Raw genomic sequence first — 27438 nt, 5'->3', positions numbered from 1 at the left:
TCTCTCTAGTCTAGAGAGTTTCGCAAAGGCTCTTTCTTGGTCATGTTGAAACCATATCTGCTCAGCCTGAATAATATGACATAGTTGTTTCAGATAACAAAGACGTTGTAAGCATGTTTATGGCCATTCGACCGTTTGATTGAATTAAATTATTTTGCTTTCCTCTCCACTCTTTTTTAACTACCCTCCATTTCCTTCCCTTCTCTTTGTGTCTTAATATTGTTTTCCAAATCCACTCCTCGCGCTTCTCCAATCGTCGTATGTAAGCCTCCTGCAGGCATTTCATGAAAGCACTAATAACACATTGGTAATTAGGTGACAAAGAGGCTTTTCTTAGTGTACTGATCAGCTGCTGAGACGTAGTCCTCAGAGGCCCACACAGAACGAGTGTGTGTGTGTGTGTGTGTGTGTGTGTGTGTGTGTGTGTGTGTGTGTGTGTGTGTGTGTGTGTGTGTGTGTGTGTGTGTGTGTGTGTGTGTGTGTGTGTGTGTGTGTGTGTGTGTGTGTGTGTGTGTGCTGCATTGTATGCCTCAGCTCTGAGTCTATCCCATTTAAAAAAAAATACAGTACTGGTATTGTTTCTTTTCAACACTTGCTTTTGATTTTGTTTTCCCAGCTGCAGGTTTCAGGTATACAGATGACCACACAGCCTATATATAAACTCAGATATAAGATGTGTGTGTATGATCTACAGTATCCTTTGTTAAGAACAAATGCATTTACACCATTCAACTTTTCTTTCAACTTTTTCTCTCTTTTCTTGTTCCCTATTAGTCTCTCTGCTTATTCTATATCAGATGGTTTCCGAGCCACCTGAGGCACTGAACAAATAACGTATTGCAAATGACATTTCCTGTGAGGCTTATTGATGTCATTAAACACTAGCATACTGAGGCGCAGAATCATTTTAGTCTTCATCAGACTGCCTGACATTTTAGTGAATTAGCTGTTGGAGGTTCGGTTGGTTGGGCTGAGGTGGTGTTGTTTTAGCTCCTCCAGCATTTTGCCTCCTTCACAAGGTCAAATGGTGGAATCGATCGTCTCATTTGGCCTGTCTGCTGGCCTTTGATTGGCTGTCATAATATGTGCATAATGTTATTCTTGCATGTTTTTCTGCTAGAGAGCTAATCAAGTTAGAATTGAGTTTCTTTCAAGAATAAAAAAAGTATTGCAAGATTGTGATTATTGTGAGAATTAATATTTAACTTAAAAAACACACTAAATGCTTATGGTGAATGCTTTTGGTTTTGAACATGTTTTTACATTTTTACAGTTATGTGATGATTTATATATTTTTTTATAATAAATCTGTTACAGTTAACTGATATGTGTTGGGGGTTTGATTGCATCACAATCTAACCAAATAGGACTTCATCACTAGAGCAAGAAAGCATGTTGGTCAGATCTCCTTGTGATCTATCCACCCATCATTGTATTGTCATGACCAGAACAAGGAGTCTATCATTTTACGTGTTTGTGAATCATCATCAGAGCGACAATAGATCCCACACAGCTCAGTGCCAGCAGCCGTGTGGCCTGTCATCTATTATCACCGCTCCTCTGTCTTCCTCTCACAAGTGATCAAAAATGGAATCCGTTCCACAAAGCACTTCTCTCTAAACAGGATGTGGGGAGAAGAAAAGAAGGAAAGGAGAAATAAGGAAATGGAAAAGAAAGTTGTTAATGTCACTGAACCATGAAAGGCTTGGCCTGGGGTTTGAATGATTCGGTATACAAGGTTCTTTAGTGCTGTGGCTGCGGGGATAAACATAACTTACATCAGCCCTTCGCTTGTACAGGAGATTTCCTCTCCTGGCACTTACAACCTCAACACTCTTAACTGCACTGTGATACACACACACACACACACACACACACACACACACACACACACACACACACACACACACACACACACACACACACACACACACACACACAAGGATTGAGGCCCTTTCAAGTATCTCATACACATACACATACACACACACACACACACCCACACACACACACACACACACACACACACACACACACACACACACCAGAGGGCAAACAAGGGGTTTGGATAGTATTTTCTATTCTGCTTGTGTGCTCGCTATTACTTGTTCACACATACATGCAGAGTGTAGTTGGCTTTTGTTGGATGGATTTGTATCTTAGCAGAAATACTAATTGCGTTAGTGTTTTTATCAATGTAATGTTTGATTGTGTGTTCTGTGTTATTTTCTCCCCAGATCATCACGCAGTATGTTTATGAGCTGTTGGAGAAAAAGTGCAACATGACCAAACAAATCCTTCCGGTAAGTACCGAGAGTGAAAAGAGGCATTTTCCTCTTTGATTTATGCCCTTGAAGATTAAAGGGAGTATTAAAAAGGAAAATTGACGTAAATGCTTAGGCTTCAGAGTGTGATTATGATATTGAGTGTCCTGTTTAAAAAAAATTAAGAAAAGAGGATTGTGAGGCGTCAGCTCTCCTCATTCCCTATCAGTCTTTGTCTTTCTCTTTCTATCTCACTCAGTTTCTCTCTTTCCCCCTCTTTCTTTCCCCCCCTCCCCTGCCCACATCCTTTGTGCAAAAGTGTCTCCTCAACAAATTAACTGTATTGTGACGTGTCATTTCAAAGGCACAGAGGCGCAGCATGCTGATGTTTAATCTGTTTTGCATTCATTCGCGCTGAAGGGGACTTTCTACTCTGCCATCATGGAGTTATTCTTTGCCCAGCTCATCCAGGCTCAGAGCGCACACTTGATCCCTTTTATTTGTTGTTGGAACCATGTTTGTCTCTTTACCCCTCCCTCGCTGTTATTCTTATGTTCATGAAAGTTGTGATCATTTTTCAGGCTGTGTTTATAGGGATGTTAGGCAGCGCTGGTGTTTAGAAACATAGCAGAGTTAGCCCGGGCGCTAACAGTGTCCATAAATCACCAAGCCAGGGACTCAGCGCCTTTCATTAGCCCCATACACTTTTACTGGCTTATCTGCCTGGCCTATTTATCTCATTATTCCTGTGTGTGTGTGTGTGTGTGTGTGTGTGTGTGTGTGTGTGTGTGTGTGTGTGTGTGTGTGTGTGTGTGTGTGTGTGTGTGTGTGTGTGTGTGTGTGTGTGTGTGTGTGTGTGTGTGTGTGTGTGTGTGTGTGTGTGTGTGTGTGTGTGTGTGTGTGTGTGTGTGTGTGTGTGTGTGTGTGTGTGTGTGTGTGTGTGTGTGTGTGTGTGTGGTGGGTCCGCGTCCACCTGCGTGGCATTGAACTTGTGACCGCAGATTTTAAGAAGATTAACCACAGCCAAGTATAGGGAGAGGGAATGAGCGAGCAAAAGAGAATAAAGCTAAGATTTTCTCCCCCACTCGGCTCTCTTTGTCTGCTTGGATTAAGTTCTTGCAGCTGCCACCCATGGCTTTTATGGACAGTGTTTGTGTCCTTAGAGATTCTTCCAGGCATACTTGGGAGGGATGCAAAGGAGCATGGGATGTGGACGGAGCGCATGCGTGCACATACACAACTCACTTACGTACTGAGCCTCCCTTTTAGTCCATATCACCTTCTGCTCACTGTTATTCGCACAAAAGCTGTTTCTAATGATGATTATTGATGAATAGTGCACTGACGCTGCAGAACAAATTCGTTTTTAGTTTATTACAAAAACCATTATTCATAATCATTCTTTGAAGAAGCAGATAACACAATTTGATAGTCTTCTGCGTTTGCTACGTTTGCATGGAAACAGAAAATATGTGTTCAAAAGTCTATGAAATCATATTAAAACATTTTGAGTACATACTGTAAACTAGATGAACACCATTGAAGAAGTATTTGTTTAGTCTCATAAGAGATTTGTGGGTTTTACTACAATAGCAGTGTCACTTACTGACACACACAACCTGTGTTTTTCCTGAATGTTTAGGCAGAACGTACGGATGATGAACCCACCAGTTTTATCTACCTGAGCCCTGATGCCTTGTCCAACCCTTCGAAGCTGCTGGTGCTGATCCAGGGCAGTGGCGTGGTGCGTGCCGGTCAGTGGGCCCGTAGACTCATCATCAACCAGGACCTGGACTCAGGGACCCAGATCCCCTTCATCACCAGAGCCATGGAGGTAGGGGACACAACAAAAGAGTTTGAAGCTATTCTGTTGGTTGTTTTGAACTTCTTTTCTGGTCTTTTGATCCAAGAGAGCTCACTAAGGACACTGCATTTATGATGTGAAAAAAACTATTTATTGTGCTGCTAGTTCCAAATACTTCATTTAATCTGAACTTTTCTTGTTGTTGTAGTAATATTAGTAGTAGTAGTTGCTACCAACAATTAGGCCTGTCACGATAATTAATTTTGTTGGATGATACATTTTTCTGGAAATTATTGCGATAAACGATAATATTGTCGGCACCGTTTTAAGACATAATGATGATATATAATAATAATTCAAGTACATCCTTTCAAACATAACTTTTTATTGAACATTCAACATTGCAAATGAAATGTGAAATAATATTAAAATATATAAATTATACATAATAAATCAAACAAATTAATTAAATTATAATGAATAAATTAAATCACACAACCAAAACAATAAATTAAATAGTCAGGCTGGAAAACGGAGCTCTCTCTCTCATATATATATATATATATATATATATATATATATATATATATATATATATATATATATATAAGCACACATTATCTCACAAGCAAAAAAAACCTCCTTAAAACAACAGTCAAGTTTACAGTCTACTGTCAAAGACCCAGATGCCTCAACAGGCCATATCCAAATCTGTTTTTCTAAGTTTTCGAGCAAGGAACACCAACATGTTTGCATTGTCGGGCGGGGCCTCTCCATCTCCAGCTGCCGTGTTTGCTCCCAGCTGGATAAACGGAATGGAGTGGTTGTGTTTTAGGTGTAGTTTAAAATGCGTGGTATTGCCTGCTTTTGTCGCTACCTTTTTTAAACCAATGCGACACATCGCCCGGCTCATTCAAGTCCGTAGGTTCGCCTCGTTGATTTGGTTTGAATCCAAAATACTGCCACACCGGAGAATCGAGATGTGTAGTTAGGTTTTGTAACCAATTCCATTTCACTTTAAATTCCCCGCGAGTAAGTCACACGTTGTCTCCCACTTGTCGCTATATTATTAATTTGGCTGCTGCACGTGCACGCGGAGTGTCCTGACCTGTCTGTGTGTCAGCCCCGCCCCTCACAGCGCGCCTGGCAGCCACAGCGCTCCAGGCTAAAATGCTGGTCACATCTTTATGTAAACGGCAATTTATCGAGCTCAGAAAAGTTATCGAGTCCATTTTTATTTATCGTACGATAAGTCAATTTATCGATTATCGCGACAGGCCTACCAACAATACGTTAGCCGAAACCAAACGTTTAAAAAGCAGTAATATTTTGTTGCTCTGTGCTTTCGTATCTCAGACTCTGTTCTGCAGCGACTCATTTCAGTTCATTTTAGAATTAACACACGTGTGGAGTGGAAATGAAACCTCTCCATGGTTTATATAAGACATAATATGATCTTTAAAAATGTTGCACTCAACATCGTCTTGTTTTCGATGAAGTATACATTTATTCAAAGATGCAAACAAAGAATGATACTCTTGAATAATACAATTGTGCAGTCTTCAACTCATAAGTGAGTCTTCTATTCTTCTGGTTAGTGAAATGAAGCATATTCTCCAACTTGATTATCATTATACAAGAAAATGCATTCTCATGATGCATGAGTCCTATTTAGTCCTGTGTATTCATGTGTAACTGAGCTGAGAGAGAGAAGATATCATGTAATGTATTTACTTTTCCTTCCATATGATCAGACGTTTGTCAGCAAGCTAGAGGTGGCTGTGCCTTTCTTATTATGTGTCACCCCATCTCTGTGCTCATTTGTCAGCCTGGCCACAACTACCTGTGTAATTTCATCGTCCTCCTGTTCAAATTGACTTAGGGGGGATCCTGCTCTCCCTCTCCTCTTGTTCCCTCGTTTGGTCAACCTGAATGCCATAAAGACTTTCACTGCTGTGTAAAGCTTGCTCCTTCTGTGTACAACAACAGGAGAGGTTTGGGCTGTGTGTGTGCCCATGTGTGCAAAAGAATCATTCGGCTACCCAGAGACTGTCTTTGATTTACAGTTACCCTGGCTGGTATTACAGTTGGAGAAGGGTTGTGCTGCCGAAAGCCAAAGTGACAGCTTAGATATAGAGAACACTGTGTAGTGCGAGTGTTGCTCATTCATCATAGTAAACAAGAAATTCTGTTCCTACACCCTGACAAATCATCATCCAGGCGTTAACCACACACAGGCCTGGCACTCTGAGTCTGCTCTGGAAAGACAGGCACGGTCAATTCATGCTGTCTGCATTGATTACAGGCATGATTGTAGTTCATTATGTCATACTATGAAATTTGGGTGGATGTATAGTTTTGAAGCACATTGTAAAGGAGTTACAGCTTCTACACGAAAAAGTTAAGGTTTTAATTGAGACGAAGGTAAAAAATAAATACAATTACGGTAAACCTATGAAACATGTTTGATCAAAAACTCAAATGAATGACAGCTCAGTGAGATGACAGCTCTGTGACACAACCAATACAGACATCAACATTCACAATCTATATTAAGAGGACAATCCCATGATAAAGCAGGTTTGTGAAGAGAACACCTGAAGGATAGCCAATTAGCCATTATTCAAGTGTCTAGCTCTAGAGTGGCATTGGCAAGAGATATCACGTTTCTCTCTCAATGTTACATGCCATCAGCTGATTTTGATGATTAGTTCCCACTCAAGCAGAGAGGGACCAGCTAAACAGGATGATAATCGAAACTAGTGACAAGCTGCACACTCATCAGCATTGCCCATTATACTGTAGTTATTCAGTGGGCTATTTTCAGTGGATACTGGGGCGCAGTATGTGTCATGTCTAAGAAACTTATAGTGAAAGTTTATTCTTTATGTTAGTTTTGTCATGTCCCTTTGTCCTGTGCTTTATGTTTATTCCCTTAATTCATTCTCCCTCTCATTTCAGGCCTCCCCGCTCCCCTCCCCCTTCTGTCTACTGCGTCCTTGATTATTTTCCCCGCCCTGATTGTTTCCACCTGTGTCCCCTTTACCTGTGTATATATTGTGTTAGCTCCCTCCTGTTCATTGTCAGTTCGTTGTCTCTCTATGACCTACGTTCCTGCTTACCTCACAGACTTCTCACGGATCTATGTTATTGATCACTGTTCTAGTTTTCCTCGAAAGAGTGTTTTTGTTTTCCTTGTTTTCATTACTGTGCAAATCCCAGTAAAGTCTTTATTTTGAAAACACTATCCGAGTCTGAGTTTGAGTCGTGCAATTGAGTTCATGCCTCAGAGTTCACTCCTTGACAGTACGAACTGACCAACAAAATGAACTCAGCCGACTCAGACCAGATAAAGAACGCCATCCGCTCTCAGGGCCAACGTCTTGGGCAACAAGAGGAGCATATGGCCATCATGCAGCAGGGAGTGCAGAATCTAACCAGCAGCCAGAGGGAACTACAAACATCGGTGACGACCCAAGTAAATCTACTGGCAGCAGAGGGTCAGCGTGTGCTCACTCACCTGCAGGCTGTTTCTCCTCCTACGACTCCTCCGGTTCCAGCGGCGACCGGATCCGACCCCAACCGGGCTACTGAGCCGCACAGTACTTCCATGCATCTGGCTCCACCCGAAAAGTACTCCGGAGACTCGGAAGGCTGCCGGCCGTTCATCGTGCAGTGTGAGCTACACTATCACCACCAACCGGCTGCTTTTCCCACGGACAGTTCCAAAGTGGCTTTCATGATCTCCCATCTCTCCGGCCGAGCAGCAGCGTCGGCTACGGCAGAGTGGTCCCGAGGCTCCCCCATCTGCGGGTCTCTGGAAAACTTCATAGACACTATGAGAAAGATCTTCGATCAAACCACGCCGGGCAGGGAAGCAGCTCGGGCTCTGATTAAGCTGCGACGACATCAGCGGAGTGTGGCTGACTACGCCATCAAGTTCCGGACTATGGCAGCCGACAGCGGTTGGAACTCCGCTGCATTGTTTGACGCTTTCGTCAGCGGACTCTCGGATCCCCTACAAGACCGGCTGGCGCCTCTCGATCTGCCCGCTGACTTGGACTCTGTCATATCCATGGCAACAAGGATAGACAATCGTTTGACGGAGAGGAGAAGGAATAAATCCAAGGATGTGGTTGATCCGCCTCTCCAGAGGAGACGCTCGCCGCTTGATACTAATTCTTCTTGGAGGCCCCGTCACCCCTCACCACCTGCGTCCCGGACAACAGCGCCCCCTGGCTCCGTGGAGGAGCCAATGCAGTTGGGCCGCGCCAAGCTTTCGATGGCAGAACTTCAGCGTCGATTAAGGGAGGGTCTGTGCTTCTACTGCGGGCAGCGCGGACATCCACAAGCGGCTTGTCCGGTAAAAGAGGAGGCTCACCAATAAAGAGGAGTACGTTGGTGAGCCGGATCTCTTCCTCTGACTTTCCTCCTCGCACCCTGACCCGCAGCCAGGTAAAAATCAGAGACAATGTGGTTACTCATGGTGCTCTCATTGACTCAGGGGCAAACGAAAGTCTTATGGATTGGGGTTTAGTTAAAAAATTGCACATCAAAATTAAACCTCTACCCCAGCCTCTTGAAGCGAGTGCTCTCAATGGGTGGCTGTTGTTTAAAGTGACTCACCAAACAGAGCCTTTAGAAATAAGATGTAATGATCATCACGAGACAATGTCATTTCACTTATTTAACTCAGCCCAACATCCACTCATTTTGGGGTTTCCCTGGTTGAAACTTCATAACCCTCACATAGATTGGCAATCTGGGAGGGTGGAGGGGTGGGGAAAGAATTGCATTGATCTCTGTTTTAAGCAGGTAGCAGAGATTGACAGGAGATGTGACACTGGGAGTGTTAGGCAGGGAACTATCCCAGAAATATATTTTCCTGATGTACTTTCAGTCCCTTCCTGCTACCACGATTTAAGTGAAGTATTCAGTAAATCCAAGGCTCTGACTCTTCCTCCTCACCGCCCCTATGACTGTGCTATTGGCCTGATTGCTGGGTCTCCAATTCCTAAGGGTCGACTATATGCTATTTCAGGACCTGAGAAAGAGGCCATGAAGGACTATATTGATGCCTCCCTCAAAACAGGCCTTATTCGCCATTCCTCATCACCAGCAGGAGCGGGGTTTTTTTTTGTTGGCAAAAAGGATGGGTCTCTTAGGCCATGTATTGACTACTCACCTCTCAATGACATTACGGTTAAAAATTGGTACCCCCTTCCTCTCATCTCGTCAGCCTTCGAGCAGCTTCAGGATGCTAAGGTTTTCACCAAGTTAGACCTATGTAACGCTTATCATTTGGTCAGGATCAGGGAGGGCGATGAATGGAAGACGGGTTTTAACACCCCTTCAGGCCACTATGAATACCTTGTAATGCCATTTGGATGATCAAACGCTCCTGCTGTTTTCCAGGCTATGATCAACGACGTGTTGAGGGAGTTTCTGAACCGTTTCGTTTTTGTCTATCTTGACGACATTCTGATCTACTCCCCTGACCTTGACACCCATAAACAACATGTCCGCCAGGTCCTACAAGAGCTACTCCAGAATAGGTTGTTTGTCAAAGCAGAAAAATGCGAATTCCATGCAGAGACAGTCACTTTTTTGGGCTTCATCATTTCGTAAGGTTAGGATGGACCCAGAGAAGGTTAGCGCAGTAGCTTGTTGGCCTACCCCTGACTCTCGTAAGAAAGTGCAGCAGTTTTTAGGCTTTGCACATTTTTACAGACGTTTTGTGCGGAGTTTCAGTGCTATTGCAGCCCCTCTTCATGTCCTCACGTCCCCTCAAGTGCCTTTTTTGTGGTCTCCTCAGGCTGAGGAGGCTTTTTCTCGGCTTAAAGGAATGTTCACCTCTGCTCCCATACTCACCCTGCCGGACACCACTCGTCAGTTTGTGGTAGAAGTGGATGCCTCCAACGAAGGGGTGGGAGCGGTCCTCTCCCAGCGACTACAGAAAGGACAACAAACTTCACCCCTGCGCTTTCCTGTCAAGGAAGCTCTCCCCAGCAGAGAGAAATTACGACGTGGGAAACCGTGAGTTGCTGGCCGTGAAGCTGGCACTGGAAGAGTGGAGGCATTGGTTGTAGGGAGCCAAGCATCCTTTTGTGGTCTGGACCGATCACAAAAACCTGGAGTATATAAGAAAAGCCAAAAGACTGAACTCCCGCCAGGCTAGGTGGACCTTGTTTTTTAACCGTTTTGACTTTGTTCTTTCCTACAGGCCGGGGTCTCAGAATGTCAAGCCTGACGCTCTGTCCCGTCTGTTTGACCCTGTGCCTGCAGTCAAGGAGCCGGAACCCATCATACAATTAAACCGGGTGGTAGGAGCGCTGACTTGGTCAGTAGAGAAGGAGGTAATACGAGCCAATGCTGGAGCTCCTGCACCAAGGGGTTGCCCTTCTAACCGGCTTTCCGTTCAGGAGGCCAAGTGACCACAGGTGATCCACTGGGCTCACACTTCGCTGCTCACCTGTCACCCCGGAGTCAAGAGAACTATGTTCATTATAAAACAACGTTTCTGGTGGACATCCATGGAGAAGGAGGTGAAGGAGTATGTGGAGGCGTGCCCTGTCTGCGCTCGAAACAAGACCTCTTCCAGGGCGTGAATAGGACTATTACAACCACTCCCTATTCCCAACAGACCCTGGTCAGAGATCTCCATGGACTTCGCCACTGGCCTGCCCCTCTCTAGAGGTAAAACCACAGTTCTCACGGTAGTGGACCGGTTTTCTAAAATGACACATTTCATTGCTCTGCCCAAGATGCCCTCAGCTAAGGAAACGGCTGAGGTCATGATGCATAATGTGTTTCGGCTTCATGGTTTCCCAAAGGATATTGTCTCCGACCGGGGCCCCCAGTTTGTGTCACGCTTCTGGAAGGAGTTATGCAGCCTCATCGGTGCCACGGTTAGTCTCTCGTCTGGATACCATCCGGAGTCTAACGGCCAGACAGAGCGCCTAAATCAAGTACTGGAGACCTGCCTGCGCTGCCTGGTGTCCCAGAATCCATCCTCCTGGGGCGAGCACCTCACCTGGGTTGAGTATGCACACAACATCCTCCCTACTTCTGCCACGGGCCTGTCCCCGTTTCACTGTGTTTATGGCTACCAGCCACCACTGTTCCCAGCCACGGAGAGAGAGGTCACGGTCCCGTCTGCCCATGCTCTGGTCAGGCGTTGTCGGCGCGTGTGGGCTGCGGCTAGGAAGATCCTCTGCAGGAATTCACAACTGGTTAAAAGAGCAGCAGACCGAAAACGCCGACCAGCCCCTGTATACCAGCCAGGCCAAAAAGTCTGGCTTTCTACACGAGACCTTCCCCTCCACGTACTCTCCCGAAAATTGGCTCCCCGGTTTGTGGGTCCTTTTCCCATCACCAAGGTCATCAACCCGGTTTCAGTGAGACTACGGCTTCCCAGGGCCATGAAGGTACATCCCACCTTCCATGTAGGGAAATTAAAACCATTGAAGGAGAGCGCTATGGTTCCCACCGCCAAACCCCCCCCGCCCCCCCGCATGATCGATGGAGGTCCGGTTTACACAGTCAAGACACTATTGGCTAGTCGGAAAAGGGGTAGAGGGCGACAGCTACTGGTTGACTGGAAGGGTTATGGTCCTGAGGAGCGGACATGGATTCCTTCCCGCTTCGTCATAGATAAAAGCCTCATTGAGGATTTTGACCGCCTCAGCTCAGAGGAGCCTGGGCCGTCAGGAGCCGTCCCTAGAAGGGGGGGTACTGTCATGTCTAAGAAACTTATAGTGAACGTTTATTCTTTGTTAGTTTTGTCATGTCCCTTTGTCCTGTGCTTTATGTTTATTCCCTTAATTAATTCTCCCTCTCATTTCAGGCCTCCACGCTCCCCGCCCCCTTCTGTCTACTGCGTCCTTGATTATTTCCCCCGCCCTGATTGTTTCCACCTGTGTCCCCTTTACCTGTGTATATATTTTGTTAGCTCCCTCCTGTTCATTGTCAGTTCGTTGTCTCTCTATGACCTACGTTCCTGCTTACCTCACGGACTTCTCACGGATCTATGTTATTGATCACTGTTCTAGTTTTCCTCGAAAGAGTGTTTTTGTTTTCCTTGTTTTCATTACTCTGCAAATCCCAGTAAAGTCTTTATTTTGAAAACACTATCCGAGTCTGAGTTTGAGTCGTGCAATTCAGTTCATGCCTCAGAGTTCACTCCTTGACAGTATGCTCAAAATGTCCACCATGCTCAACATATGCACCACATGCCTAGTCAACACTATAAAACAATGACAATTCAAATTACTGACATTTATTCAATAATGTACAATCACAAATCAGTATTGGCATGTTATTCTGACGCTGCTATATAGGATATTTGACATAAATGTTCCTAAAGTCTCTGATATTTTTCATATTTAACATTACGCTGTTACACATTTCACATTTTTCCCCTATATGATTGTGGAAAGCATGCGTGAAAGTTATGCATTCATTGTATGGTATCTCTTAAGTCAAAGTTTATAATGAGTTCTTTCCAGGTCAGCCAAGTGGGTAGCTGACACCCCAGCATGTTATATTTAAACTCCTTGTGGGAAGAGAGGCGCATCAGAAATGGTGAGGATGTGATGTCTGAAACTTTGTAAAAAGCAACCATATATACCATTGTTATTTTACTAAATATAAAACATTAATGATTGGAAGGAGGTGGTTGAATCAAATCAGTTCAGTCAATCAGTTTAAGCCAATATAAAGTTAAGCATATTAATTATAACTCTATATAATTATTGTCCCCTTACTTCCAGACATGGGAAAGTACAGCAGTTAACTTTTGCTATTGCTGCTTCTATGGCTATCATCATCATCATCATCATCATCAATATCTCCACACATTAAGTCCACAGGTGCATATAATGTAAAGTTCAACGGGACTAACAAGAGTATTTCTGGGACATTCAGGAAAAGCCATGGAGAAGGAAAGTGACAATAGAAAAACATTTTATAACACCACTACATTCAAAGAAAGTAACTAGAAAGACATTGTTGATATCCAATGTGAGAATTGCAGGCAGTGGGATATTCCTGTAACCAAACTGTCATCAAAGATTGTATTAAAACACATTTGTAATTCATTCTGACGCTGTTTGACTGTGTGAGAGCAAGTCTGGCACCGTGACAATTACACTGTCTTTTTTATTTAAAACATTTACTTAAGTGAAGTGTTGGGTCAAATGTTGAATTTTGAGTATACTGTTTTTTCTCATTTTTGTATGAGGCTCCACAAGTGTTTCGTGGCAAGAATCATTTGCCTCGAGTGCAGCTCATGTGAAGTTACTCATGGGAAGTTGATTGTAAATTCAAAGCCTGCAGCGAAGGGTCAACTGGAGTGCATTTGGCAAATATAGGGGGAGCTTGTGGCTTCGCAGAACTCATGAGCAACACACACAGATAAGACTCACTACTAATTTAGCGTGTGTGTGGGTGTGTGTGGAAACAGTGCAATTCTCGCTTGCACACACCTGTGTCAAAGCACCACTCTGAAATTCTTAGCCATGTTCCTCGGAAGATCGAATCAGCCTTTCCTCTCTTCCGATGGAAAAAAAGTAGCTGATTGTGCAAGTTAATCAGGCCCCTTTACACAACACACACACACACACACACACACACACACACACACACACACACACACACACACACACACACACACACACACACATTCACTGGGCTATTTTCGAGGCAGCCTGTCTCTTCCGCACCATTTGCACCCGATCACCGGTGTCTGCCTCTCATACACCATGCTCTTGTCTTCAGATGTCACAATCTTTGTCATGCTCGGTGTTAAAGGTAAGTCTTAAATATGAGATTGCAGACGTTTGCACAGCACACAGAGAAACACATACCAACACAGACATAAATGCAACACATGGGGCAGAGGAGGTGCTTGTGGTAGTGTTGCCGGGTTAAGGGGAAACTTTGTGCTGTATGAGCAGGTCTCATGCATGTTGTCTTTACCTGTATATGTGTGTGTGTGCACATGGAAGTGGTGCTATTCCCATAGCCCAGAGGTAAAATGACAGGTGAGAGGAGGATGCTCCAGCATCAACCAGTGAGTGGGGAAAAGAGGAATCTGAGATGGAAAGGGGGGGTGGAGGGGTGCAGAGAGGGAGATGGGTTATGATTGGTTGGAAGAGGACAGAAGGAGTGGGGTACAGAAAGGATTGAAGCACGGAGAAAGAAATGAGAGGAAGACTAGGGAGTGACTGCAAATGGGGTGGGACTGGCAGAGGCGAGACGGGAGTTGAGAGAGAGAGAGAGAGAGTAGGCAGAAGGCAGGCTTCTGACAGCTCCACTACTGGGAGAGGGCCTCTTAATGACAGCTTATTCCTTCATGATTTCAATTCCTGACAGTCGACAGGTCTGCTTGTTGCATCATGGCAGCTGTATCATTACCTTCTGGCCCTGTCACTGCTCTGCATCCTGAGACTGAGATGGTGGAGGTGGAGGGTGGGTGCCGTGGGGATGAGGGAGAGAGGGAGGTTACAGTCAGAATAATTGAAGGAGGGATTATTGATAGGTGGGATCATTAGTTATTGTAGCTGTTGGAGTTAACAGTCGGACTTTAAACATGTGGAAGTTTATGTCCATACTGTAAGAAATAAAAACATTGTTGTGAGGCCTTAGCTTCATTTTTTTAGAACCTTTTTTGCTTTTACTTTCTTACTTTATGTCACTTCTTGTCCTTTTTCCTTTTAATTGTCCTGCAATCGAAATGTTTCGTTTTTGAAGAAAACTTTAGTTCTTGGCCACAATTTTGTTAGAAAGCTCAACAGTATTTATTTGGGCTAGAGGAAAAACAAAATGTTTACAAATGTTTCTAGATGAACTAGTGCCCGTTTAAAGCTACAAACGTGATTTCTGGAGAAGTTCAGTTGGTTGTCTATTTGTTTTCCGATGTGAGAAATCTTCAGCTTGATTTTGTTATTTAAGTCATACTTTTAGATATATCAAATATGAATGAATTCATCCACAAATCCAAGCCTGACAAATCCACCACTTGTTAACTGCATAGACAAGTGCACTCATACACACAACCACACATTTCACACTGTCCTCAAGAACTACTTAATACAAATTTGGAAATTGCTAATACAAAAACAGATCTATACCCCCTGTAATGACCCCCCTTCTTCTCACCCCCCCTTTTTCTTCATCTCCCTTGGTCTCCCCCTCTCTTGATAGTGAGTCAGGCTCGACATTGGAGCCCCACTGGAAAAAAAGAGGGGGTGTGGTGTTTTCAAAAGTGTGTCAAAAGCCTAGGGGTTTGTATCTGCCCAGAATTTCAATGGGAGGCTGAAAGGGGGCAGCGAAGCAGACAAACTCAAACACAAAAATCCTCTTTTAATTTTGGTCATGCTGCCCACCCTTGTCTTTTTTCTTTGTGTTTTTATAGCTAGATGATGTCCTCTTCAACATCAGCTGCACACTCTGCTTCTGTCTGTGTTGTGTCAAGGCCCTGCATGAAGTGAGGATCTCTCCTTCTCTCTCACTCTCCATTCACCATTCTTCCTCCTCCTCCTTTCTCATTAGTTCCTCTAATGCCCCCCAAGCTGTGAGTTAACCTGTGTGTGTGTGTGTGTGTGTGTGTGTGTGTGTGTGTGTGTGTGTGTGTGTGTGTGTGTGTGTGTGTGTGTGTGTGTGTGTGTGTGTGTGTGTGTGTGTGTGTGTGTGTGTGTGTGTGTGTGTGTGTGTGTGTGTGTAAACCAGCGATAACATTGTACATACGGTGTGTGTTCAGCGTATCTTGGGGCATCAGGTGGCTACAGAGGCCAGACAAGGTATCATTCTATCAAACCAGCCAGGTTTAGCCAGAGGACAATTTATGTGTGTCTGTGTGTGTACGTGTGTCTGTATAGGGGTCAAAAGATGTGCCTTCCTGCCTTGGCCTTGTAATAGTAGCCCTGCAAGCAACACACACACACACACACACACACACACACACACACACACACACACACACACACACACACACACACACACACACACACACACACACACACACACACACACATACACATACACATACACATATACACACACACACACACACACACAGACTTCCACTCACCTCCAGGTGGGAAGGTCCCAGCACATCCCGCAGCTCAGATCAATGCACTTGACACCTTCAAAGGCGGGTGTGGGGCCTGGACTTGCTCTGGGGTTAAACCTCTTTTAAATAGTATCCCGCGGGAAGGCAGCTGTCAATATCCCACCATAATTACCGGGGCCAGGCCCGCCAAGGGCTCCGCTGCACAGGCCAAATTAAAAATTGATCAGAGGGAGAGAAAACATTATTTTGTGGTGGTATTCCCTGTCCTAACAGCACTGCTGCTGCCGTATGTGAAATCTCATCAATTGAGGTCTGAGCAAGATATCTAGAGAGCCATTTATTTATCTACCTGCCCCCCCCCTCATCCAGATGAACAATCGAGTGCTGTTGTCCCTGTTGCAAAAAAAAAAGCATTTGCATATTAAGTGTCTTTCCGTGTGCACATACGTATGTGTGTGTTTCTCTGCATGTAGTGTGTGTGTGTGTGTGTGTGTGTGTGTGTGTGTGTGTGTGTGTGTGTGTGTGTGTGTGTGTGTGTGTGTGTGTGTGTGTGTGTGTGTGTGTGTGTGTGTGTGTGTGTGTGTGTGTGTGTGTGTGTGTGTGTGCATACTGTATTAGCATGCAGCTGATTGTTATGTTCTCCAGGTAATCGAGCATCATCCGCTATCTGTGGTGTGTGTGCGTTCACGTATGCACGTGTGTGTGTGTGTGAGAGCACCTTGTAGCAGTATATTGATTGTGGTCTCATTGAGTTTTTCTTGGCAGGTTGCCTTTATTTGTCAGTCAGAGAACGATATGAAGAAGATAAGTTCATCCTCAGGCTTCCTCAGGATAACATGCAGGCTTTTGTTTCACAAGATACTGATAAATGAGAACAACAGTTTACAATGGGTTTGAGGTTTTTTAAAAACACACTGTAGTTAAAAGGTCATAGCACGCGGTTGTTATCATTGTTTTCTTTTTGTCATTGGTGTAGTTGGACATATTATTTGCATTTCACATTAAGCCCTATTTAAGAGGGATTTTGTTTTGGGAGGTCCTGTAATTTTTGTAATTACCAGTCGCATCTGAAATTTGCAACCACCGCAGATCTGCCAAATACATAAACGTTTTAGGGGGAACATGCATTTAGACATTTTCTGGTTGGCCTAAGAGCCAACATTCAAGGGAAAACAGCAAGTGTTAATTAGTGTTGATTGGCTTCCATAAACACATGAAGTGGATTTTTAACACTTTCAGAGTTACAGTAAATTAACTCTGGCAATTCTACAATGCAGATATCATTTATTTGTAATAAAGTACCTCTGGACTTACACACATACTGTTGCATATGCATGTTCCATTAAAGTATTCCTCCCCTACAATGAATCTGAATTTGAATAGTGTGACTTCAAACATAGCACTTTAGATCAGTTGTTCCCAAAGTTGTTTCTGCAGAACCCCGGGTGCTATAAAAAGACACCGGGGATGAGGCAGGATTTGTTACAAATTGTTGATACCATACTATCACTTTTTTACTCTGAAATTGTCAGCTTAAAGGGGTGCATGTGAGTGTGAGTGTGTGTGTGTGTACATCCACAGTTTAAACTAGTTTGGGAAATTACTGCTGTAGATCCGAAAGCTGAACAAAAAAAGAACGATTAGTTTGTTTCAGAAGGTATAATTTAAGGGAAAACAAATTAACGTTTACTCTCTGAACTATGCACACATATACTGTGTTTACATTTAGTTGAAAAAGATATGTGTCAGTTTCCAGGCTGCTCACGCCGCCATGCTGCTTGGGGGATGAGAGGATGGAAAAAACAAGAGGATGAAAACAAAAGAAAATGAGAGAGGAAGACTTTGATCTAATTGGCAAACATTATTTGGAAGAGAACATTTTTCAGCCCATGTGTGATAATTAACTTAATTTTTTCTCTTGAAATTAACAAATTATACTATCAAAAAGGATTTTTCTCTGTGTGTGTATGTGTGTGTGTGAGGTGGGTAGTAGGTCATCTGCAGCTGCCGGCAGTGTGTGTGCGTCCCAGTGGGAAGGTCTTGTTTAGTCTCTCTTCCAGAGGGCCCCAGGCAGTGTGTGGTGGATACCTCTTCACTCTCTCACTGGGAACACTTCTCTATGGCCAATACACACACACTTTCCAACCCACACATTCACACACACGAGCAAAAAAATCAGACGCACACGCTGGAAAACTCCTGTACAATCTTTTGTACCATTCGTCAACCTGTTCAGCAACGGTTCACCGTCTGACAGCAAAAACGTTATTTGGCTACAGGTGGGTGGATGTACCATATGTGTTTGAGTCTGTTGATATTACATGCAGACAGACACACACACACACACACACACACACACACACACACACACACACACACACACACACACACAAGAAGGCTTCTACATTTTTTAACACATTTTACATGTATTCTTCATCGCAGCAGGTTTGCAGAGGTTAAAAGTGCTTTTACAAGAGGAAATTGAGTTTCGCGCAAAGCTAGTGGTGAGTGGAAAGGTGACCCACTGTGAATTTGGACTATACATACACACACACACACACACACACACACACACACACACACACACACACACACACACACACACACACACACACACACACACACACACACACACACACACACACACACACACACACACACACACACACACACGTACAATCAGCCACTAAGCATCTCACAGGGTCAAAGTTGGAACCTGCTGTAAGCTCTCCAGTGCCAGTGTCATGCTCCTGGACTGTGTGTGCCACTCTTTGATCGATGAGAGGAAACTCTGTGCTTAAATAGGGGTTACCAGGGGTGCAGGGGGTACACTGGGGTTAGAGGCAAACAAAAACAAATCTTTCAACTAAGAGTTTTAGTTCCTACTTTGTGGTTAGAAATGAAAGTAGATGCTGTAGGGCTGCTGTCGTTTTCCTGTAGACATTAAAACTTAGTTTTGGAAACTGATTTTTTTTTCAGAAAGTGTAATATTCAACATAATAGTATTCAGACATGTTAACTAGCTTTCTTAATCATTTAGATCACTGGAGTATTTGACATACAGATGATCACCAATATGCCACACATTTATTTGAGGCTGCAGTTTTATCTGCGTCTACCCATATATGTTAGTGTCTTGTAGCTGTCTGCTTTTATGTTTATCCTGTCTCTGTATGTGACCAGACGCCCAAGATGGAATCTGTGTTTGAAGGCTTATCTGTCATTTTGGACTGATATTGTCCTGCATTCTCTGTGGATGTGAAATGTACATTTCAGTGCATCAGATCACTGCTGTGAAAGCAGTGTCTCAGTGTTTCTAGATATATGCACCTTTGTGTCATTGTGCAGAAGACAGAGACACAGACAATGAGGAGAGATGGCACCAATGATGAGATTTGCTCAGCAGCTCTTTTGTCTTCTGCAGTTTAGCGGGTCAGTGAAGGTTTGTTTCTGTTTAACTGTACGTAAGCATTCATCAGTCATTTTAGCTTGAACTCTGGCACACTTTCTGTCTCAATGTTTTTCTTTAATCCACTGCTTTGTGTATTGCTACAAAATTCGGATATCAGGATCTAAACGTCTTTGCAGAACAATTATACAACATCTGTTATAGTTCATCCATTACTTTTGGAGCCTTACTTTGGTTTCATCTGAGTCAACACCAATCTGTGTATTTGGTTTCTCTCTCTACCCCTTTATCTGGTATTATGGTGCTCATGATAGGTGTTATTATCACACTGTATGTTGACAGCCTATCCCTTAACCCTCTTATGAGCACACCATGCCACGCTTGGCTGACTTGTTTGCGCTGATGTCAAGTTTTAGCGGTTAGCAGGCGGTTACCATATGCCACTGTGCTTCTGTCGCCCCCGATGTCAGTCAAACGAATGTCAACCCTATGCTCAGAAACACAGTCAGCCACAGTGCACACCCAGAAACACAGCTGCGGTGACAATGACATACAGTCTCGCATACAGGAATAATGTAAACACAAATAAAGCAAATAGAGGAGTATGAAATAAAGAATCACATCCTGGTAGGGATGCCATGGGAGGACAGGCTCTCCGGAAAGGCCCTGACATGCTGTTCCTCATCTGCTGACTGAAAGGATGCTGCAGAATCTGCTGGGGTCCTTGGAGTGAGAGAAGCACGTCTACAACATAAATCTAAACAAACACATTAGTAAACAGAAGATGCACTTTATCAAGACTTTCCAATGACAATGTTGTTCATTACAAAAGTAATTTCACTGCCGTGTGTACACGACTGAGGTGTTGACTTACTGCCTTCCCACTCTTAGACATTGCCAAGCATATTTGTAACAATCCACGACCATAGCCAAACGTTTTTGGATTGTAACCCCCGTTTCTGCCCCCAGTACTGAACCATTATAGTTTTTGTCTGATAGGTCAGCTCACCTAATACACGTTCTCACCTCCTGCGTTTGTGTAGTTACTGTATATCATTTCCTTCACCTACCTTGGGAAAGTGTACATTCCCTGCCTTCCTCCTTCCCTCCCTCCTGTCTCTATCCACTTTAGGATGTTGGTGGCTGTTTTTCTGGTGTTAAGTGTTTTGCTTGGTGTTCAGAGAGGCAACCTGGCCCTGCAGCTCTCTGTTCATTTTGACCTTGTTTAAACTTGCCCTTTCCTCTCTCTCCTGAGTTTTTCACCCTCCCTCTTCTCTCTCTTATCTTTCTAAGGTTCCTGTTTCCTGTTCATCTCTCAGGCTGCCTCTGTGGCTGTTTTATCCAAAGTGTGGTGCAGTAGACTTTGGAGTCACTGTCTCTTTGGCCTTTGACAGATCAGGATGGCAATGTGTGACCATGGAGGATTGGGCTGCTTCTGCTTTCTTCTTCTTAGTGTGTCTGCCGCTGCCTCCTCTCTCTGCCGTTGTCTCTCTTTCCCTCTCCGTTTCCCTTGCTCTGTGTCTAAATTAAACATTAGTGAAAGTGCTGAGCACCAGCTTCGATGGACAGTGATAAAGAAGTAACATTATACTAACAGTAACATGACATGGTGCTGTACAACCCCAGGGGATGACAAGAGAGAAAGGCGCCATAATCCATTTTAATTTCACTGATATCATTGTATTGGGGGAGAGAGAGCGAGAGAGTGAGAGAGGCAGCAGTTGCTGAATCGCGGGAGAGAGAGAGGACGGAAAGGGGGAGAAGTGAGATGTCTCAGACCAGAGACTGTGCTCTAGCTGACTGCAGTGTCTTGTGGTGACCTAGTTGCAACCCCTTTGAAGTCCACAGGCTGATCTCTCTCTATAGGGTGCAGAGGATATCTGCTGCATACAGCTTTATTAGACCGAGATAGAAAAAGAGAGAGGGGAATTAAATTCATGGGGTCTTGAACCCGCCCTAGCCTCCATGCCACAGATATATGTGTGCATGTATGTGTAAGATTGCACGTCTTCAAGTCCATATGAGTATTTTAGTATATGTTTTTGGCTCTGTGTGCGTGTGTCTTTGTTTGTAGCAGGTATTCCTTCAGGAACATGTATCTGTAATGTCAGGGCCAAGCACAGCCTTTATCCTTTAGCCCACCACATTAGGAGACAGTGGTGCATTGTCAGGAGAGCTGACCTAGAATAGTCCAATCACTCTACATCCAGCCCCCTGTCTGCCCTCTCCTGTGATCGCCATGCTGCCAATGCCGCAGTCTATACTGTGTGTGTATGTGTGTGTGTGTGACCCAGTTCAGTCGCTGGTGTCGCCAGGCTTGCCCCTGGTGAGGGCATGCATGTTAGGGCACAAAAACCTCAGATGTGTGTGTGTCCTGATAAAGCATAGCTGTAGATGTCTTCTATCATATGTGGATTTGAAATCTCGCAAAATTAATTATAGTTCTCTAACTTTTAATTTCTATTCATTGTCTGAAAAAGTATCTTCTCAGTTTAACTCCCACTGTTTTTCTGTGGCTGCAGCTTTCATCAGCACATTTTAATTAAGTTTGTATGCACTGATGATATGAAAGGGTGTATTTTAAACATGTCACTAAGAGTTGATTGAGCAAGTACAGGTGTAGACATAATTTGAATATTGTAAATATGATTTTGAGGGATTGGGAGTGTATAAATACACACATGCGCACAGTATGACATGGATGCTTAGTGAACTCTATCAATTACTATCTAGTGCCTTACTCCTGCCCCCCTCCACCTATCCATCCCAGCATCTTCCCACCTGCTCCCCATTGAGAGCCTGTGTTTGCAGACATACGCTGCTAGGGGCACGCTTAACCCTTCCCCCCCTGCTGCACAACACAAGGAGACACACAAGTTGGGCTTCAATTAAAAAAAAGTCACTTCATTTTTTTCCCGCTTTTTTTCTCCTTTTCCTCCTGTCTTTCATTCCTTTCCTTTGCCTTCTTTTTGAAGTTAGCCCGGGGCCTCGCAGAGCCTCATCAACCCTTTGCCTTGGCTAGATTGCATACAGGTACCCTCTGTGGCTATTTCAAATGACTTAATTAGCTTCTGAGTGCAGCTGGTTTGTTGAAGCCTTCTCTCTTTCTCTCTCTCTCTCTCTCTCTGCTTCTCTCTCTCCCCTATTCCTCTCTGTGTCTTCAGAGAGAGAGAAAATGATTGAGCCCATGTGACACATTTAGTCCCTTGCCGTGTGGTTTCACTTTCTAGGTCATGCTCTGGCTGTGAAGCTGACTGCCTATTACCTCGTAGAATAAGGTGACACAAACGGAGACACTTAGAGCGGCATTGGAAAGTGTGTGCATACATCCATGCACACAGCTTCACCTATGCATACACAAACACACGTGACTCGATCAATGTTTAGTTTCATTGTCATTCTGCAATCTTTACCTTAAGGCTACGTCCGCCCACCACTGTGTAATTGATGCACTTTTCATCGGTGCAATATTTATTGTTTCTTTATACAACTTTAACTTGTCCTCTGTTAGCCAGACAATACAAATGTTGGTTACTATTTGCTAAGCTAGTTTTGGTAGTGCTAGTAGTTTGTTTGTTTGGATGCTCAGACTCAATCCAACACTGTTATGTTGTGTTAAGTCCCGAGGTGTGCATTTTCATACACACCAGTGATCAAGGTGTGTGCTTGTGTTTAGACTGTTGCTGTGCCTGTGTTTTTATCAGTGACAACAACGTCAAGGGCATGCCCCACTGCACTGCAAAAACTCCATGTTGCCACATCCATCTCAGCCCAGATGCCACACATGTACCACATGGGTACTGCACACACTCATACACACAAAGTAGCATTACTTTTCTGTTCCCCTTCCAGGGGACATAGAGAAAGCAGAAATATGTTGGATGTTTCCACCTTTGTTGTCCTCTGTTGTTGTTCATGGCTTAAAAGCAGAGTATGTCAGACTGTATACAGCAATGCAAGCGGAAGCAGTCTTCCAAAATGTCAGTTTCCCAAACAATCACAAACCATGTCAGAAGTTTCGTCAATGACAGCTGAATGGTCCCCGTATCTCTTTTAGCATTGTCAACTGTCAAGGTCTTGAAAGTCGAGAGGGGGTAAAGTTTTTGCTCCATAAAGCTTTATTGTAATAAAGTGCCTGACGGAAAGATATGACCAGAAGGATGTGATCAGTGATGGTCATCAATGACTAAATGAGTTCTCTCATCCCTAAGGGTCAGAATGAGATCTCAGGGGCTTCGGAGAGCAATGTGCCTGTTAACTTCTGGCTCTCTGGTCCAGCTATAGCTTGCTGGCTAGCTTCAGGCCTGTGTTAAAAACCTGGGCCTGCTAAATTAAGTTTGTCCATGTGCACAGCCTGTGGCACTACACACAGGCAGGCATGTACACGCGGCACACTTGCAGACGCTAAAAGTTAGGCATTCATCCATACTAGTGTGTGGGCGCATGCACGCGTGCACACACACGAACATTTTACTCCCCCATTACCCAATCTTAATTGGCTACCTTCCCTATCCCTCTCTTCCTCTCTATCTCTCTGTTGGACAGGCCTACAGGCCTGTTGGTACTCTGGCACACAGCAGCACCGTTTGGCCGTGCGAGCAGGTCTATGGGCATGGAGAGAAATGTAGAGGGAGAGAATCTATACAGTTGGGGCTGAGTTAAGTTTTAGATCGCATTCAGGAGATGAGAGGGCAGATTATAGCTTTGCCTAGATACAGAGTGATTTTTCAGGCTGAATACCTTGAACATATTAGTGTTACTGTATTTTTCAGCAACACATATTCAGGCCATTTTTTTAAGACACAGTTAGAAAGTTGAGTAGGAGATGCCTTTTTTCCTTCTCCACTAGCTGAGGAGTTGTCATGTGCTGTCAGCCAGCGTGTTCTCCATGTGCCTGTCACTGCTCTGCATCGGAGCTCTGGGTCCCAGCAACCTGCCAATTGTTGAACTGTGTGTGATTGTGTGGGTGTGTGTATGTGTGTGAGCATGTTGCCCTCAGAGCACTTTGTTGATTCTGCTCTGCGGTGTCAGTGACACATTGAGCGGGTTCGGTGGGAGTCCCCTGCTTTCCCTCGTGCTGTGTTTACTCCATCTGTTTACTCACCAAAAACACTCTCAAATCTATTACTCCTCTTTCTCTCTCATTCCCTATTTTTTCCACCCTCTATGTATCTCTCTTATTTACTCCTGACTTGTCTTGACTTGTCGTTTCAAATCAGTAGCTGTGTGGTAGTCAGGTGGTTTTCCTGTCGACAGCCAGCCCTCGTCTCTCCCTCAGCAGGAGGCGGGATTGAGTTTCGCTCTCAGCCAGCCAGCCAGCTATCTTTTTGCTTGAATAACCGGAATACATTATTTTCCTGGATGGATATCTTTGCTTCTGTGTTGTTGATTAATAAAATAGTTGTATGAGAGAGTGTGGGTAGAATACAATTATGTAAAACGCAGAGGAAACAATAACCGGAGGTGCTTAATTGTAGGGCTGCCAGTGATTACTTTCAGTTATTTATTTAGTTTATAAAATGTCTGATAATTGTGAAAGCATAACATCATAATCTCTCTGAGACGATATTCATATCTTCAGACAACTTATTTTGTCTGACAATTTATTGACTGTTTTGTTGATCAAATCCAATGAAATACACATTTTAAAAACAGAAGGACAGGCAGGAACCAGTACATTTTTGGTAAATCTTAATAGATGACTGATTATCTAAAAGAAAGTCTAATATATTCATGCTGTAATATACTGAAAATATCTTATATTGAGTAATGTACAATATATTCAAGTTGTAATGCTCTTTATGGTACTCATTGAGTTACAACATCCTAAAATATGTATTTTCGAATACAAATAGGGAACTTGAGCTGGATTGGAGCCCGTGACCAGTGCTGTTAGTTAAACCTGTGTGTTTTTGTGTCAGAATGGTCTGTCTCTTGATCTCTGACCACAGGAAGTGGTTTGCTTGGATTATTGGGAGTAATTGGGACTACAGAGAATGAATACATTATTTGTGAAGGAATATTTAAATAATTTGCTCTCTTACAACAATTAAAATGTCTCCAAAGGTTATCTTTGATATACCACCCAACAAACTATATTTGAATTAATATTAAATCAAATATGTCTCCGGATCGTGAAATTATCATTGATTTTTATTTTCCACACAGCATCACCTTTGAAACAACTTAAGTAAGCTGTGTGCTCATTATGCAACCTGTGCTACGTTATTTTTAATGCCAGCCCTGAGTCTGTGTGTGATGCTATGAATTGATAGTTTACATACCGAATGCCAAGGGCACCACCAAGGGCTCATGAATGAGAGATGAAAAGGAGTAGAATTGGAGCAAGGGAGGAAGAAGGGAGAGATATCTCTTCTTTTTTTTCTTCCTCATCCCTGCGACCGGCTAATTAGCCTGCAACACTACCAAGCTCAGCTGCAGGGACAGGGTTCAATAGTTCACCCATCTACCACTGAGCTACAGCGATGGTAAACCTGGATTACCTGCTCTACCGGCTACCAAACCCCAGTATTACAAGTACCTGTCTTGTTCAGCAGTCTGGAAATCAAATCAGTCCACAGAGCTGGCCAGGTGGACTTACACTAAATATTTTGTCCAGAAAAGAGTGTGGTTGCTTTTGCCATAATCACTTTGTATCATGGGGGGAAAAAAGTTTGAGTGGCCTGGAAACGGAATGAGTTGCATAGTCAGCAGGAGTGATACATTTAGAATGAAAGACAAGCAAATATTCGTTAATGGGATCAGATTTATGACTACTGTCATTTAGAATGGGGTGTTATAAATGCTTTGTCCTAGAAATGTCAGCTTCGCCTGTAATGATTAAAGGCTATTGATGATATGGACCGTCAATCTATTTTTGTTGTGACAAGCTGAAGCATCGGAGATGAGCGCTCATATTCATATTTGATATTTCAAGAATAAGTGAGACGTTATTACATCAGCCATTTATTAAGATTGGTTATAGATCTTAATAATGAACGTACATATTCTTTATAAGTTATTCTGCAGCATTAACACAAATGTAAACATTATGCCTGAAGTTTAAGGTACAGTCCAAGATACAGTTAACATGTGGAGGAGAATGCTGTTGCTGTGAGAACAGAAAAATAGGCTTTTGTACTTAAAGAGCAAACATGTGCATACACACCTTTATTCTCACATCTTCATTTTGGTCTGAAATAGTTATTTTGTGTGTGTACTTGCTTGGATCTGTGTGATAGAGAGAGAAGAATAGACTGAGAGGGGCTGACTGACGGAGACAGAGATGCCTTTAATGTACTAGAATAGCAATATAATAGAGGAACGCATATTACAATTCCATTTATCTTTCTTCCTCTCTCTCTTCATTAGATTAAAAAAGTAATCAATTATTAGTCTTATAAAGGGATAGTACGCCTCAGTAAATGCGGCAATAGGGCACATCAAAGAAATTACACTTAGATAAACTCTTGGCTTGTTGGAAGTTTTTAGACCTGTAATTAGATTATTAAATAAAGAATATTCAAAGAATCACCTTTTACCTTCAACCAAATGTGTTTTCTTTCTGCATCTTTCTTGTTATCATACTACTTTATATATGTAAACGTAATCCCTGCCCTCCTCCTGGTTGTGTGCCAGCTGTACCAGCGCTAGCTTCCTGTTGCTGGTGGAGCTACGCACAGCCGAGTAGACTTGGAGGGGCGAGTCGGGCTAATGAAGTTGTCAGAGGCGTGTAGCATCGAGGCTGATGGGAGGGCCTGCCAGGCAGCCAATAGTGAGGCTGCTTCTGTGATCAGCCGAGCATGATGAGAGACCACCCTGAGGCCCGGCACAGCCCCCAGATCAAAGAGCTGGCCCTCAAATACACCAACAATTAAAGAGATGCTGC

The 27438-nt window shown here is 43.7% G+C and overlaps 1 protein-coding gene across 4 annotated transcripts in view; it reads left to right on the top strand.

Annotated features, from left to right (window-relative positions):
* arb2a (ARB2 cotranscriptional regulator A) overlaps positions 1–27438 on the top strand; it is a 150864-nt gene that overhangs the window by 14131 nt on the left and 109295 nt on the right. For all 4 annotated transcript variants that reach the window (XM_079688080.1, XM_079688081.1, XM_079688082.1 and 1 more), the window contains exons 5-6: positions 2238–2303; positions 3907–4098. In XM_079688080.1, the coding sequence (XP_079544206.1) occupies positions 2238–2303; positions 3907–4098 (258 nt within the window). The remainder of the gene's footprint in view (positions 1–2237; positions 2304–3906; positions 4099–27438) is intronic.

The sequence above is a fragment of the Notothenia rossii genome (assembly GCF_949606895.1).
Source record: "Notothenia rossii genome assembly, chromosome: 6".
Lineage (NCBI taxonomy): Eukaryota > Metazoa > Chordata > Actinopteri > Perciformes > Nototheniidae > Notothenia > Notothenia rossii.
The sequence above is the reverse complement of the archived record's forward strand: the minus strand, read 5'-3'. Positions and strand labels throughout refer to the sequence as shown.